At 33.3% G+C, this 18,167-nt stretch overlaps 1 protein-coding gene across 1 annotated transcript in view; it reads left to right on the forward strand.

The window, feature by feature from the left end:
• BTAF1 (B-TFIID TATA-box binding protein associated factor 1) overlaps positions 1–18,167 on the forward strand; it is a 107,989-nt gene that overhangs the window by 36,388 nt on the left and 53,434 nt on the right. The window contains 8 exon segments of the mRNA XM_074295862.1: positions 3,129–3,258; positions 5,127–5,195; positions 7,450–7,539; positions 8,293–8,388; positions 8,506–8,682; positions 11,909–12,049; positions 14,793–14,917; positions 17,565–17,685. Of these exon segments, the coding sequence (XP_074151963.1) occupies positions 3,129–3,258; positions 5,127–5,195; positions 7,450–7,539; positions 8,293–8,388; positions 8,506–8,682; positions 11,909–12,049; positions 14,793–14,917; positions 17,565–17,685 (949 nt within the window).

The raw sequence follows: 18,167 nt of genomic DNA on the forward strand, positions 1-18,167 counted from the left end.
AAAAAAAAAAAGCGGGGGGAGTTCTATTAATAAAAGGAAGTTTCTGCCTGATTTCTACCACCAAGGGTTTGCTGAAGAAAACAAAATTTTAGTTATTACCATTATGGAAATACCTCTTTCATGAGTAATCAGCCTTAAATATTTGATACCCAGGATCCAAAATGGGAGAAAGGTTTATTTTAGTAACTTCTTACTTTTAAAATAAAAATGAATAAATATTTCTTTTTTAAAAGTACAAATTAGAAGGGAAAAAAAGTTACATAACAAAAACCAGTAATCTGAACAAGCAGGATTTTACTAGATTTTTTATAATATTTTTTGCATAAGAAGTGAGAAAGCAATATTACATATATTTTTGAAGGCTCCTAGATCTATTTTAGGGACCCTTGAGAATTTGTATTTCTCTGCCCCTCGAAGTTAGAAATGTATTATTAACATTACCATCATCTTCTGGGTATGGTTGCGCTGCACACCTTTAATTTCTGCTGTTATGGGAAATTACATGATGTAAGGAACTCTGAGTTTCAGGAAGGCTAAAACTGATGAGTTGTCCTCATAAACTTTGATACTAATATGTGAACCCTTGGAAGCAAGAGGCTACCAGGAAAGAACCAGCCAATATCAGAAAATAGAACAGCTTAAAACTTCCATACTGATCATTGTTAGGATTGAGCTGATAGTGGGTAGATGCTCTTCTATCATGGGCAAGATAGGAAGACCTAATGTCGAACAAATAAGCAAACATTTCTCCTTGCTCTCCCGCCCCCTCAAAATAAAGAAACCAAAACACAGCCATCTTTGATTGAAATGTTTTTCATTTTAAAAAAAAAAAGTCTTTTGTGTTTCCCCATTTTTATATCATAGTCATTTCCAGATCTGTTTGCTCTACCCCACACACTACTTTTTTTGAGATTTCCATTATAACAGAAAAACAGATATGTTTTATTTATGTTCTCCTGGACTAAGCTGGTTCATTCAATTGCTCAAAGTTTGGCTTTCTTTTCATATTCTTTTCATCTACATTATTATAATTACTGTATATACTAGTCTCTTGGCTCTTGTTTTATTCTGCATTCATACAAGTTTTCCAATTTTTCTGAATTCTTCATATTCATAATTTCTTACTACACAGTTATATTCCTTTATATTTGTTTGTTAACATTTGTTAGATGTTCCTTCCCAATTTGGAGGGGCTCATTTTGTTTCTATTTCTTCATGCAACACCTCTTCAATCTTTTAACTTTAGATAAAAAGAATATCATTAAGTCACATAATTTCCTAGCTTCTCTTCTTGAAATGGATTCTGGGAACTGTATGACTGAATTTTCATTTGCTAACAGCCTCACTTTTACATAGTGACTCAATTAAAAGTCATTTGTTCAGCATCTTCATTTTGGGTTTTGACATTACCCATCCCTACCCTCAGAACACCCCTCCTCCCCTCTCCCCCCAGTCTAGGGCAGCCTACATGAAGTGTTTTCTGTGTACTTTCTCATCTGATCCTGATTGTGTGACATAGCTGGGGCAAGGATCATTGTTCCCACTTGATATGGAGTGTGAATGGTAAAGAAGTTAAGTGACCTATGGAAAGTCACATAGCAAAGGAGTGGCAAAGCCAGTACCTGAATCTAGAATTTCCTCCCTGAGTCCAGGGATCTAAACCCATTCCCACCCCCAAACAGGATGATGCCATCACCAGTTTTAGCATCAGAAAGTTTTCTTCTATATTGAGGGCTGGTTTGGGCACCATCCAGCATCTGAATTTTTAATTCTCCACTTTTACTTTTTACTCCCACTTTGCTTCTTGTTTGAAAAAAATGATACATGAAAAGTCAGTCCCACTTTGCTTTCCTGGTGTGAATAGGGACAATGGTAATTGTTAAAACATTTATGGGAAAATCAACAGGTATTTTTTTTTTTTTTAATGTTCCTGGAATGTAGCTTATAAAACCTAATATTGACTTAACTTAGAAATTAAAAAAAATTTTTTTGACCCATTAGGCTTTTCATGAAAGAGAATTAATAATTTTCACCTAATGGCGTTTTTGCTTCCATAAAGTACAAGTTTTTTATTAGTGTGTTTTGTAGTTCTTAGAGGAAGTAGGAATATAATTTCCTTCCCTAGCGTTTAAATTGAATCAAATAGCAATTTAATAAAAACTAGCTGTAAGATTTCAGATTATATAGAACTATTATTTGAAATTTAAAGTGTTTTAGAAATAGTAAAATCATCCCAAAATTAGTAATACAAAACTGAATTAATTTGGATAATACTAATTCTATATTCATTTTAATTTGAGGGTTTAGCTGAAATATACATTTTTCTTATGAAAAATTAATCATTCCAAATAAATTAATCATACAAGTATGATAGTGAAGGTGGGAACTTAAGAAAATCATTTTTTAGCTTTTTTGTGAGAACTTGATAATTTTACAAATAAAACTTGCTTATTCTTTTCCTGTTTATTCACTAATGGAGATTTTTAAAGATTCCCTAGTAAGTTTTCTTTGCATTATTATATTAACCTAGTTTAGTTTGTAGTAAATATTTAAGAGGAACAACAAAATTTTCTTAAATTAATTTTCTAAATCAGATTTTTCATAATTTTGAGTATCACTTCTAAATTTAATAGAGTCCTTATTTTATGTTTTCTTTTCTTTTCAATTTATCCAGTTAAATATGCAATGAAATTGCCACATTCACACACATGAATAAAATTTAGTCCCTTGTCTTTTGTGCATTAGGGTATGCCAGCCCAAAATGATGACTTGTACATGACTTAAACTGTTAGATTGGTTATCAAAAGGAATTGGAAGTGTCAAAAATGTAGTTTCTCTAAGAATATATCCCCTATATTTTAGTCATTTTTATCTTTTTAGGAAAATAAAAACTTACAACCTGATCTCAACTCGTAAGGGCTCTTGGGAATAATAGACATTTTTAGTTCATTACATGATCTTATAAAATTTTTGTGAAATGAAACTTTGCTCTTACAGCACTATATAAGTGTTTGTTTCCTAATATTATAAGTGCAAGGCATTGAGTATAGTATGGTAAAAAAAAAAATCTAGTCAAATAATTATTTTACCTACCCTTATATTACTTCAGTTTTTGTTTTTATTTTTAGCAATGATAGTGCGGATGGGGAACCAGAAGAAAAGAGACGGAAGATAGCCAATGTTGTTATTAATCAGCCTGCAACTGAGTCCAAGGTCTTGATTGATAATGTGCCAGACAATTCTTCCTTATTTGAAGAGGTATAATTTTCATGCCTTAAGTGACAGTTTCCTAATTTGTTTCTTGCTTCAAATATTTTTATGTCTCTAGTAATCTGCCAAAATCTAGAGAAGAGGTAGTTAGCAGATCCTTTGCGTTTAAAAATCCCTGGTCATCAGTTTTTCTAAAATTTGAACAATTTTATATCATCTCATTCTGTGGTGTCTTCTCTAGCAGATTACCTCCTCTGTAGTCCTCACTCTTTCAGATATTTTCAGTTGTTCCTTGTGTATTAACTTCTTTCCTTCTGCCTTCAAACATACTCATGTTGCCTCCATCCTCAGAAACCCCTCACTTGGTTTTTCCATGTCTAACTATATAGTTTCTCATCTCTCCTACCTTTTGTGGCTAAACTCCTTGAGAAAAATCTGCTACAAATTTGTACTTCCATTTTCTGTCTTCTCACCCTCTTCTTAATTCCTTCTAACCCAGCTTCCAACCTTACCATTCCATTGAAACTTTCTCCCAAGTTACCCCTGGTTTTCTCAGGCCTCATTCTTCCTGTTGTCTTTGTATTGTAGCCTTTGGGAGTATGAATCACCCTTTTCGTCTTTGTACTCTGTGCTCTTCTACTTGTCCTTGCTCCTTCTTAATCTTCCTTGCTGGGTCCTCATCCAGATTGTGCCCACTAACCATCAGTGTACCTCAGCTTCTCTTTTGGCTCTTCTTCTGCCTCTCTGCTGTTTCATTTGGTAATCTCATCAGCTCCCATGGATATAATTATCGTCTCTATGCTGATGATCTTTAAACCTACTTAACAAAGTCTATATGTCTCCACATCTCCAATTGTCTTTCAGACATCTCAAACTGGACATCCAGTCCAGCTCAACACGTTCAGAACTCCATTTATAGTATTCTTCCTAAATTCTTCCTTACTTTCCTATTACTGATTATAGAGGTATCACCATCCTCCCACTCCCCCAGGCTTAAAGCCTATCTAAGAGCAAGTATGTCATCTTCAACTCCTCACTCTCCACATTGTACCCTTATCCAGACTGCTGCCAAAGCTTGTCAGGATCACTTTTGCAACATTTCTCTAATCCCATCTCCCTTCTCTGACACTGCCAGCACTCGGGTTAGGCCTCAGGTGTGCAATAACTTGCTGATGAGTTTGCCAAATTTTCTCCCTATTCTTATCCATCCTGCTTTCAACTACCAAAATATTTTTGCTAAATTGAAGGTCGACCATGTCACTCCCACTCTCCTCATCATCACCAATAAACTTCAATCACTCTTCTGTCATCCCTAGAGTTAAACACAAAATCTTCTATTTGGTGTTCAAAGTCCTTCATAATTTAGCTCAGCCCTTATCTTTCCAGTTTTCTTAGAATCTATATACCTCCTTTTCTCAAATGTATTCTTTAATCTAGTGATCCTTACTATTTCTTCAGTGAGACACTCCATCTCTCCATTCTGGTTGTTTTTTCACTGTCCCATTCCTGCAATCCTTTCCCTCCTCATCTTCACCTCTTTTTTGGCTTCTTTTAAGTCTCAACTAAAACTCGGCTTCTATAGGAAGCCTTTTCTAAACCTCTTTAATGCTAATACCTTTCCTTTATTGATCATTTTCTATTTTTCCTATATATAGTTTATACATAGTTGTTTGCATGTTATCTTCCCCATCGGTCTGAGTTTCTTGAGGGTAGGAACAGTCTTTTGCCCCTTTTGTATCCCCATTGCTTAGGACAGTCCTGGCACATAGTAAGTATTTGATAAATGTGTACTGACCATTGTATACATAAAAAAATTTTTAAGGTATATTTTTATTATTGGCATGAAAGACCTGTTCTGGAATATTTGATTTGTTAAATTTACTTAACTTTTTTTTTTTTTTTTTTTTTTAATGTAGACAAATGAATGGCCTTTGGAAAGCTTCTGTGAAGAGCTGTGTAATGATCTTTTTAATCCATCCTGGGAGGTAAGATTTGTGCACTGTAGCACCATCAGTCTCCTAATGATGCTATGATGTAAACCAAAGCAGCAGTTGCCTGTTTCTTCCTTGTGACCTTCTCTATCCTTGGCAGTTGACTCTTCATAGTAGATACAATAAACTTTGTATTTTCAACTTTTCATTGTTTTTTGTTCTTATTTAGTCTTTTTTTCCATAAGCTTGAGCTTCTTCATGTGTTCATGCTTTTTCTTTTTTTTAAGCAAGTTTTTTAAAATTTTATTTTATTGTGAGCTTACAGTCAATAACACAAACACTTCAACATCCAGAGATCAATGAGAGAGGGTTGCATAATAAAATTGAACTTGCATTACATATAGTTTGTTTTTTAAATCTACATAAACACATATGCATTTGGTTTAACAAAATAACAAAAATTATCCTATTTGTGGTTTTTGTACACACAAAAAAAAAAGTTTTAAAAGTTTTATTGATGTTTTTTCCATGTTTGTTACTGCTATTAAGTCACTTTCCCGTCTTTCTTTGTAGAATGCCCTTCCTTATGATAAAGAGGAGGGAAGGAAAAAAAAGCAATATAGTAGTCATTTCTGAGAATACTCATCTTATTTTGTACCTCTTGTCTGTCCCTTTTTTTTTGGGGGGGGTCAACATTTTGTAGTTTTTCATGTTTATTTATTTTTAAAATTTTGGGGGGGTTTTTTGTTTTCATACTACCAACATTTTCCACCGTATCCTCTCCTTCAAACCTTTCAGAGAGCTGTTTCTTTAACAGAATAGATAAAGAAAAAAGGGCAGCAAAAATAATCAATAAAAGTGAAAATAATCTAAAATTAAGGGCAGTGTTCCACATTCATAGTTGTAAATCTCTCCAAAGAAGGTGGAGATTTGGGACCAAGTTTGGTCACTATAACTTAGAAGCATTCAGTTCTTTGCATGTACTCTTATTGTCATGCATATTTTTTCTTTGTTTTATAGATTTTATTTTGCACTAGTTTGTGTAAGTCTTCCGATAATTCTCTAAATTCATTGAATTCTATTGGTTTCATCAATACATGGATATTCTCTTATTAGTCATCTATCATAGCTTGTTTAACTATTCATCATCTGATGATGCTTGTGCATTTTCATCCCTTCAGCCACAATCTTCATTTGGATTTTGGTTATTTCTCCCTCTTTTCCATTATGTCATCATTTTTGGCTTCATTTTTAGGAATACACTGATCTAAGTTACAGGTATATCACTGCTTTGTTAAGATCTTTTATTTAAAGCTACTTCAATCTTGAGCCAATTGGGAATGATAATTACCAGATACTAGGTCAATACCCTCTTTATCTACCATTCATATGATAACTGCATAGTTCAGAAGCAGCTCTCCAGTGCTCAAGTACTGCTAATTTTCATCTACTTAAAGCCTTTAATATGGTAGTTGATCCTGGAGTTTCAGTGAAGTAGTCAAAAGACTTTGAGGATAGTTTGCTATTGCACCTATTATCAATTGAGTGAATTTTGAGATTTTCTGTGATTGCTCATAATCTAAGGACTACTTTTCCTACTTCTCTCTCTTCCCCGAGGAATAAAGTTCTTTTTTGTTTTGTTTTGTTTTTTTTGTTAAGGTGTGATGGACAAGTGGGATTTAGAACTAATTTAGAATTTAGAACCAGAAAGGACCTTAGAATTTTTGCAATCCAAGTCCCGTATTTTATTTATTTATTTACTTTTTTATTATAGCTTTTTATTTACAAGATATATGCATGGATAATTTTTTTTTCAGCATTAACAATTGCAAAACCTTTTGTTCCAACTTTTCCTCTCCTTCCCCCTATCCCTTCCCCCAGATGGCAGGTTGATCAATACATGTTAAATATGTTACAGTACAAGTTAAATACAATATATGTATACATGTCCATACAGTTATTTTGCTGTATAAAAAGAATCAGACTTTGAAATTAGCCTGTGAAGGAAATCCATAATGCAGGTGGCAAGTCCCTTATTTTATAGGTGAGGATACCGATAGTAAGGATTTAGACTATAATTCAGATTCATGTAACTTAGAACCTACCATGGTTCTAACATTGTAGCATATAATATTGTAACATATTGTTTTTACTACATATTAACTAGGATTTTACCCAAAAGAAGGCACATTATTTTGAATTGCCAATAGTCTAATTTTATGGAAAGAATTTTTTTTTCCCTCATTGAAAAGAAGATAAAATAATTTAAATGTTCAGACTAACATTACTTAATGTTGATAACTTTTAGGTTCGACATGGTGCTGGTACTGGACTGAGGGAAATTCTCAAAGCTCATGGGAAAAGTGGTGGTAAAATAGGAGATAGCACTTTGGAGGAGGTAAGTATATTAGACTAATAACATGTTATTATATATTTATATATTTTTTTTACAATAACATAGATTAACAAACCTAATATTAACAAACAGGATTTATCTTCCTAAGGAGGATAAATGCTCAAAATGAGAGCTAAAGGGAAAAGAATAAGAGAAAAGGAAGAGTGAAATGCTCAGGTTAAAAAGGGGTTAGGCAGAAAAGCAGGTTAAAAAAAGGGTAAGGAGAAGTGGGATGACATAGAATGGGAGTGAAGGCTGATAAATGAGATATTAAATGGGTCAGTGAGACTAACAGAGTTTAAGTGCTAAGTTTAGTTGAATGAATTGCAGCTAGTAGACTGAAAAAGAAGATATGACAAAAAAATGGGAGAGATGATATTTGAATACAGTTTTCAGTAGAGTATGAATTGACGACATATAGTTGATCATCAAACTGACCTTATGGAGGTAATTTTTTAGTGTGTGCATGTAACTTAACTAGATTATGGATTACATGTCTTTATTGGAGATTTGGTGCAGTTCTATTGGAATCAAACTGATCCACACATGGTCTGTGATTTATGATGCCAAAGACATTAGTTGGTGTCATTTTTTGGGCAATGTAGTTAAAATGACTTACTTATTTGATCTCTATTTTTTAGTCTATTTTTGTGTGCAATTTAGATGTTAAGTTGAGGAAATAAAGTTTTCCCAGTAAAAAAGAATAATTGAAATGGTATTTGTTTCTATATTTAATAGTAATTGTGTTTTTTGTAGATGACTCAACAGCATCAGGATTGGCTAGAAGACTTGGCCATTAGACTTCTTTGTGTTTTTGCATTAGACAGATTTGGTGACTTTGTTTCAGATGAAGTAAGTATCTCACTTAAAGGAGTCTTTATTCAATTAAATTCTAGTTTTTTGTTTTGTTTTGTTTTTTTGTGCATAATCTGAGGCTAATTTTGAACTTTTTTTCCTTTCTTCTTGTAGGTTGTAGCACCAGTTCGTGAAACTTGTGCTCAAACTTTAGGTGTGGTGTTAAAACATATGAATGAAATAGGAGTTCATAAGACCGTGGATGTACTCCTTAAATTGCTCACACAAGAACAGTGGGAAGTGAGACATGGTGGCCTGTTAGGAATAAAATATGTTTTAGCAGTTCGTCAGGTAAACATTTTAGAATCTGTATCATGTATGTGAATGAAGACATTTTCCTCTTTTTTTAAAATGTTGACATTATTTGTATTTCAAATATTGTAACATCTGAATTTTCATAGGTTATAGACAAACTGGTCACTTAGTAAAGAATTGGGTCGATGTAGTATTCAGGAATTGGAAGGCTCGTCTTTGGTATTCTAAGATCATGTTGCAGGCACACACAGATACTTCAAAACGAGATTTGAGCCATGTATCATAAGAGAAGTAGAATCATAGATCTTTCTAGAGTTTGAAGGGATCTCAGAAGTCACCTAGTTCATCTCTTTCAATGAGACTGTGTTTTTTGAGAGTAGAGATTATATCTTTTAGTTTCATTTTATCCCACATAAAACACAATGTCAGAGATGCAATACATACCCAATAGTCTTTTCTTGACTTGACATTTTTCACCTGTCATTGTAAAAGGGATCATGGTTGTATGTTTTTTTTTTTCCCAAGTACTAAACTTGTCCACACTTCTAAAATAAAATCCCTCTAATAGAAAAAAGTAATATGCTTCAAAATAATTTCATGTAATTTGTAATGTTCTGATTATAATCCTTCTCTGGGAGGAGGTTTCCTTTCTGTATGTCCTTTTCTCTATGTGCAGGTTTCTTGGGAGGCTTCTGGAGCCTCCAGCCAGAGCGAAGGTAGAATCTCAAATCCTCTTCTTCCTGAATCCTAGCTCTGTATCTCATTGAGCTTCCCTGAAGTTCTCCTGGGAAGTCTTGTTCTTATCCCAATCTAGACTCTCTCCTTCCAGACTGCCACCCAAACTCAATCTCCCTGGAGGAAGCCTTTGTGGCTCCTTATATCCTTCCAGAGAATGGGCTTATGGGTACTTCCAGGGGCTTGTGTGGGAACTCCTTACTGACCAATAAGCAAGCTCCTTTAAAGTATTCCTTCAAAGGTGTAGACTCCCTTAAAGATTTGAACTAAAGGTGTGAACTCTGAGCTAGAGAATTGTTAAGTACCAACTTAGCACTTAGTAAGAACCTAACAGTAATTTTCATAATTAAACATATTATTGTTAAAGATTTCTTAATTCAAATTCAATTGTTTTTATCTTTATTCTCCTTCTTTACTTAAGCCAGATGTGTGGAATGAACTATTAAGGCATGTACACAGTACACAGGCATGCATACACATATGCACATGCATAAGCATACAGTATGTGGTATATGCATGTTAATTATCTTTTATTTCGAAATCACCTTTTTTTTTCCCCATAAGAGAAAAAAAACCCAGCTCAGCAAAATAGCTACAACATCAAATCTGACATAGACAGTATTTCCTGTGGTTTCACAACTCTCTGTAGTACCATGCTTTTATATATATATATATATATAATCATCTTTATGCTTTTCAGATTATTTTCATGTGTTATCATATAATCCTCACAATTCTGTGAGATCATTAAAGTTAATAGTATTATTCCAGTTTCAAAAATGGTGAAGCTGAGCTTGTCCATAGTCACAAAAAGCTAGTTAGTAGCAGAGCTTGGATTTAGAACTATGAACCCTTGGCTCTTCTTTTGCTTATTCATATGCATGTAAAGATGACAATGCATTTCTTTTTGGGCCATCTTCAAATACTAAGGACAAGTAAACACAAGTCATTCATAGACATTTCCAGACTTACAAATAAATTGGTTGTGCTATGACATCAGAGCATATTTTGCCATGGGAACAATAGTCATTATAGTTCCTGGACAGCTTTTAAAAGTTCATTTAATCTAATTAAAATGCTACACTCTTAGTCAAAATGGATACTCCCCGTGCTCTGCATAGGAATTCTATAACAGAGTGGTTTGGTTCCCAAAATGGAAGAAAGGAAAACACAGTAAAAATAAGAGGAGCCAGGGTAAGAACTAAGAATGTGGTAAGGGCCTGAATGAAAGGGGAAAAGTCAAGCTTCATTCATGATCTGGTAAATGACCTAAGTATATTAATGAGAAACATTGATACAATAGAGTTGCCTGTTTTTCTTCCCTCCTTCCTTTCCTCTCTCTCTCCCTCCTTACCTTCTTTCCCTCCTACCTTTTCTTTTCCTTCCTTCCTCTTGCCTTCCCTCCCTCCCACATTATTTCAGCAGTAAGTAGTCACGACTTAGGAGACTTTAAATAAACCTGTGTGTGTGTGTGTGTGTGTGTGTGTGTGTGTGTGTGTACATACTTTAGTCTTTTAAATATAATTTTGGAAATAAAATAAAATAATTAGTATATTGTTGGAGGTCCCTTTGGAAAATAATATAAATGTATAGCTTATAGAAGCTAACCTTTTAAAATCATTAAAATAATTTGCTTTTTGTTAAATCATATTTTATACCACTATTCTTCAGTTTAATCAGCATATGAAAGGCCAGAAAAATTAGAGATATTTTATTGAGTAAAGATTCAGTGACATTTTTTGAACCCCTATTGTTTTCTCAGTAAAGTTTTATTTTAAGTTACACTGGAATATTGTATAATTCTCGATTTTTGCTTTTATCTTTGAATTTGAATTATACTCCTTTTAGGAATTGAGTTTTGTTCTTGTCTACCTTTTTATATTTTTTCATTTGTGGTTAATATAAATAGCACAACTTCAACCAAATGTAGAAAGTGATGCAAAAGCTTTAGATTCTATTAATGAAATAGTATAGTAGGGACCTAATTATTCCCAGACATTATAAATACTCTCTCTTTGTTACTCCTACCATACATCCTTTTTTCTTCTGAACTTTTTTACTTTACTCTGTATTATACTTAACACAAAATTCCCAGTGATGAACTACATGCACCTTAAAATGAGCTCTGTTTCCAAGAGGAAGAAAAATAGTTTGGGGAGGGGGGGTGTTTGGGAGAGGCGTGTGTGTGTGTTTTCATACTCTTTACAAATATTTTTCTGTATAGGTGTTTTATTACTTTTTATAACTACTCAATTTTTAAGTATTTATTGTCAATTTTTGCTTTCAACTTAATTTTATTAAGGTTTTACGTGGAAAAAAAAGCAACCTGTATTTAAAAAAAAAAATTTAAAGGTCTTTATCTACTCTCTTTCTTGGCTATAAGTTTCTTGAGGACAGGTTCTTATATTATTTATTTTGACGTTTTTTGTTGTTTTTTTTTTTTTACCTAGTAGATACATTTGTTAAGTATTGAATGAAATATTTTCTTTATGAATACAATTATTACTTTTGATATCCAATTTTGCAGGATGTAATTAAAACTTTATTGCCTAAAGTTTTGACTAAAATAATTGAAGGACTCCAGGACCTTGATGATGATGTCAGGGCTGTTGCCGCAGCATCATTAGTACCAGTGGTGGATAGTCTTGTTCATCTTCAATCACATAAGGTAAATTATAAGATTTGGTATTTTCTCTTTGAAAATTCATTTAGGGACAGCTAGGTGGTGCAGTGGATAGAGTACCAGCCCTGAATTCAGGAGGACCCGAGTTCAAATGTGGTCTCAGACACTTTATACTTCCTAGCTGTGTGACCCTAGACAAGTCACTTAACCCCAACCCGGGGGGGGGGAGGGGGGAGATTCATTTAGATTTATATTATCAACTTTTAATTGATACAAGCTGCTTACTACTCTTTTTTCCCCTCTTCATCTTGCCCAAGTTCTCTATGTCTTAGTTAAACTATTCCATATTTAGTTGCTCTGAGTCAAATTTTATTCATTAAACCAAAAGAAAAACCCTCTATGTTTATGCACATACTTTATGAGCATTCCATATGCAATTCTTAAGGAATTTTCTCTGAGAAAGAGATTCAAGTACTATCTGCATTGGTTTTTTTGTTTTGTTTAATTATTAGAACAAAGATGTTTGGTACCTAAGGTGAATTTAGTCCCAGATAATAGAAACAGGTCAAGATCCAGATAACAGTGCAGACATGAAAATTACTTAGAAATTGCCTTCAGGATTGGGCATTTATTGGCAGTAGCACTAATGGGTATGGACTGGGCTTGGTTTGTTACTGGCTCTGATGACCTTTGAGAAAATTGGTTAATCTAGAGATTTTGTGGCTAAAGAGAATCCTAGACTTAAATGGACATTTGACTTTCCTCACAACTACTTGAACTTCTGGAAATATTTATAATTACTTTAACCTATTAAGGTCTTTTCTTGGGTGCATGGTATTATTTGAATGAATAATTTACATAGCCATCCAAAAATACCATCTCCTTTGTTCTGATTTTCATAATTGGCAACATTTCCAAGAGGACAGGGGGTTTTAACAAAGACATCTAGCTGTGTAAAGTACTCGTCTTAAGAATCAGGAAGAATTGAGTTCATATGCTTAATGCCATTAATGGACTAAATTTTTTATAATTTTTTTTATTAATTTTATAATTGTAAAAATTTTTTTGACAGTACATATGCATGAGTAATTTTTTTTTAAAATAACATTATCCCTTGTATTCATTTTTCCAAATTTTCCCCTCCCTCCCTCTACTCCCTCCCCTAGATGACAGGCAATCCCATACATATTAAATGTTACAGTATAACCTAGATACAATAGATGTGTGTAAATCCAATTTTCTTGTTGCACGTTAAGAATTGGATTCCAAAGGTATAAGTAACCTGGGTATAAAGACAGTAGTGCTAACAGTTTACATTCACTTCCCAGTGTTCCTTCTCTGAGTGTAGTTGTTTCTGTTCATCATTGATCAACTGGAAGTGAGTTGGATCTTCTTTATGCTGAAGATAGCCACTTCCATCAGAATATATCTTCATACAGTATTGTTGTTGAAGTGTATAGTGATCTTGTGGTTCTGCTCATTTCACTCAGCATCAGTTCATGTAAGTCTCTCCAAACCTCTCTGTATTCATCCTGCTGGTCAATTCTTACAGAGCAATAATATTCCATAACATTCATATACCATAATTTACCCAACCATTCTCCAATTGATGGACATCCATTCATTTTCCAGTTTCTAGCCACTACAAAAAGAGTTGCCACAAACATTTTGGCACATACAGGTCCCTTTCCCTTCTTTAGTATTTCTTTGGGATATAAGCCCAGTAGTAGCACTGCAGGATCAAAGGGTATGCACAGTTTGATAAATTTTTGGGCATAGTTCCAAATTGCTCTCCAGAATGGCCGGATTCTTTCACAACTCCACCAACAATGCATTAGTGTCCCAGTTTTCCCACATCCCCTCCAGCATTCATCATTATTTGTTCGTGTCATCTTAGCCAATCTGACAGGTGTGTAGTGGTATCTCAGAGTTGTCTTAATTTGCATTTTTCTGATCAGTAGTGATTTGGAACACTCTTTCATATAATGGACTACATTATTAAGGACTAGTTAGACCCTGTTGGAATGTTGGCAACAGCAGCAACAACAAACTTTAAATGCTTGCTTTGTGGTAGACATTAGAGGAAGGAAAAATCTTAAATAAAAGTCTCAGGGAATTTAATCCATTTGTGAGGGGGAATGGGAGAAAGGAGATTCCAGAACCTATAACTAAAGAGGATGGAGAAGGCTTCTTCAAGTAGGTAACATTCAGACACATACTTTTTGGTTGAGTGATTGATTGAACTGGGCTTAAAAGGATAAATCTTCATTAGATAAAGAAAAAATAGAATTTTCAGATATAGGAAATAGTCTTGAGTTCACTACGTTTAGCAGGATAGTGTTGGTGAGTTTATTGCAGTATAGAATAATGTAAGGGAGCATAGGTAGAGTAAAGCTGCCCACAGATCATTGAGAGCTCTAATAAATCTGGTTCCCACTAGAAAACCTACGGTTGTGTGATAGGATCATAGATTTGAGAGCCAAAAGGGATCTTGGGGCCCATCTCATCCAACTCTCATTTTTGTAGTTCAGGAAAAATCATTATCCAAAAAGTCAAAAGAATGTACCTAAAACTCATAGATCAAAACAGAGCTTGGTTGTGAACTAAGGTTCTCTGATTTCAAAGTCACCATGTTACATTTTACTGAAAAATTATTAGTCATTTGTTTGCTATGCTTCTTTCTTAGAAATATATAGCTTAGCAGTGACAAAAAGTGTTAGACTGTTACACTTAATATGTATTAAGCAAGCAAATTATAGCTGACATTTCATTTTAATTCATCTTATAGGTACCGTTTATTATAAATACATTATGGGATGCTCTTCTGGAACTAGATGATCTCACTGCTTCAACAAATAGTATCATGACCCTTCTCTCATCCCTTCTAACTTATCCTCAAGTTCAACAATGCAGGTAATTGTTCTTGATAGAGCCTTAGTAAGATATTAGGTGTATTTTCATTGAATTTAAAATCTTCTAAGAATTGAAGAACTACTGTGTTATCAGAGAATTTATTATGTTAGGAAGCACTGCCAGCAAATACAATGCAGTCGTAAGAATGATTGGAGCAGGAGTGTTAAAGAAAAGAAGACACATCCCTGACCTTTTTGTAGACATTTAAATTGCACAATTCTTTATTTTGTTCTGTTTTACTTTTCATCATTGGTGAAGTTGTAGTTTATTCATTAATGTAACACAGTTTTTTAAATGTACAATTACACATGGATTGATGCACTTTTTATAACTATTTTATAACTATAACTATTGGCTTTTTGTATAATTTATCAGTTAACTTTTCTTTGATATTACAAGTCTCATTTCCATCTTTTACTTCTGTGACTGGTTCTTGTTAGAACAAATAAGCAGTTATTTTACCTTAATGTTCAAGTGCCCCAAATTATACTAAAGACCAAAGCATGCCAAAATTGTAAAGCTTCTCTAGTATACTGCATCTGAAAATTAAAATGAGGTTTAGCTATTAGGCCAATGTTTACTGGTCTTTTAGCCTAGTCTCTTATACATCAGTAGAAAGTTTAATCTACTCTGTTGAAAAGAGCAGAGCTAGAGAAAAGATTGGAAGAAAAAATAAATAAATCTTTCTTATTTGGCTACAACATTTACATAGAAGTCATAGAGTGCCCCTTATTGACTATTGATCAGTCCATATTTATTCCTGAGACACTTGAATTAAAATTAAGACTTTTAATTGAAAATTAGATTTGCATAAACTATAATAGAATGGCATAGAAGTGATCAAATAGTAGAATCCTATAAATAGTCCCTAATGTTGGCATCAGATTAAGTAAAACAGTGCAGCTGCTGGGGTCACAAAATAAGTGCTACAAAAAGAAGCCAGGGAAAGAGAATTTGTCCTTAATGTATAGAACAAGCATTTCATTCTGGCTATGTGACCTTAAGCAAAGTCTGCAGGGTTTTTGGATCTCCATTTATTTATTAAAAAAAAACAAAAAAAAAAGGAAGAAGTTTCCACTAGGTGAGGTGTAAAATCTCCTTCCATCAGAAGCATTCTAGAGGAAGAAATTTTATCCTTATTTTACTGTCAGTAATTAAAGTACAAAAAAAGCTAATCTAATAATGGAGGAAATGGAGTTAATGAGTGAAACTTTTAAACTCAGTACTTTATAAACTAGTCTGCTTTCCATCATTTTTTCTCAAATATTTTATTAGTAAATTTCATCTTTCTCTAATATGATATTTTTTAGGTGGCAGCTAACTATGAACCTACATAAAAAGAAACTCAGCATGCTTTAAAATTTGTATCCAGCATGACCAATTGCACTGTTAACAAAAACTACTATTTCTGTGTTTTTAGTCTGTTTTGTGTCTGCATGTTTATTTGTATATTCATATTTGGATTAAATTTTACATATAAATCACTTTGGTATATAAAAAGCAGAGGAAACACTGGCCCCAGTGAAAAATAGCAGTCAAAGATGAACTCGTTGAAACAAAAAAACAAAAAGAACAGTGAAAATTGTATTAGTTTGCCACCATTTACTTAGACTTTCTTTAAAAGAGTGTACACCTCATATAGTAATGTATAGACCTGATGATATACTCGAACTGATTTTTCATTTTCAATGAGAGCATTTACACTCCAGAAACCAGCACATCTATTTATTTATTTATTCATTCATTCATTCATTCATTTGCCTGCTCATTTATTTATTTATTTATTTTGATGCTTAGGTTTACAAAGGAGAAAATGTAATAATGCAGATTAAATTTAACTGTGTAATGCATATAGGGTTTTTCTTCACACATACTTTTTCCTCTGAACAGCCAGTTGTTAAAGATTTACCAGCACATCCACCTCTGCATGATCCACAATTTCCTAAATCCAACAAAATTCTATAAATCATTCTGAAATGTAAGAGAGTATCTTTCTCTCTACATTTGTCAGTCAGTTTATAGATTATAAAGGAGAACCCATGATAGCAGGTGGCTTTGGCTTTATTTTTCTACTTAACCAGAGATCAGCAAGGAGATATTATTTAAGATTCCCTAATTCAAGAACACTTACCCTGGTGATATAGCTGAGAAATGCTGCATCTCATACATTCTTACCTATGTGATGATAGGGTAATGCTTCCTCAATAGAGAATATACACAACTATATTTGTTGGAGTCACAGGAATAGCAAGTGGGAATGCATAATTGACATCTATGATGCCATTAACTAATCCCATTGTTGTTAAATGCCTGATTTTTCAGAATAGGAAAAAATTGACATAATGACAAAGGAACTGAAACCAAAATAAAAAAAAATCTTAACAGCATCAGTGCCAAAGAAGAGGCTAATGCCATTTGTACCCATCTCTATAACCTTGTTTTTATATTTATATGGTACTATGGTGGTATTGAGTTAAATAATGATATTGAGTGAGTTGTAAAGATAAAATCCTTACATTTTAAATAATGATTCAGGATCATTAAAAAAATGTTAATATTATGAAGTCCATATATAAATGAAACTAATATGGATTCTTATTTATCAAGAATATGTATGAGTAAGATTAATTTACATCTTCTTTATCAGTATTCAACAGTCACTTACAGTTTTAGTACCACGTGTATGGCCATTTTTGCATCACACTATATCATCAGTTCGAAGAGCAGCATTGGAAACGCTATTTACATTATTGTCAACACAGGACCAGGTAAGAATTAATCATTGTATGAAACAGTTTTGTTAGTTTAAAAGAATCCCATCTTGACTTACCTGGCTATCAGCTGCTCACTTTTGCTACATACCTCTACTGTAAGTAGGAAGTAATGTCTGGCAGCAGTAGTATGGAGTTTATAGAAAGGTTTTTGTTAAGTAATTCTTCTCTATTAGTCCCATTATTTAATTCATCCTCTCTTAGGAGTTAACTGAATTTGGGAGGGAGGGGATTGGTGGAGGAGCAGAATGGGAAACAGGACTTAGCCTTTAAAAAAAAAAAAAGTTTTTTAAAAAAAACTTTGAAACACACTCAAAAGAATATTGATGGGTTGATCAGTTATAGAGGCTGTGTTTTTGTGCAATAATTGGTTGCATTGTATGTTTTTACCTTGAATTTATCTTTTAAAAATTAATGGATATTGTAGCCAAAAGCCTTTGGCAAATGTTTTTAAAAAAAAATTGTCCTAACCATACATT

The sequence above is a fragment of the Sminthopsis crassicaudata genome, chromosome 2 (assembly GCF_048593235.1).
Source record: "Sminthopsis crassicaudata isolate SCR6 chromosome 2, ASM4859323v1, whole genome shotgun sequence".
NCBI lineage: Eukaryota > Metazoa > Chordata > Mammalia > Dasyuromorphia > Dasyuridae > Sminthopsis > Sminthopsis crassicaudata.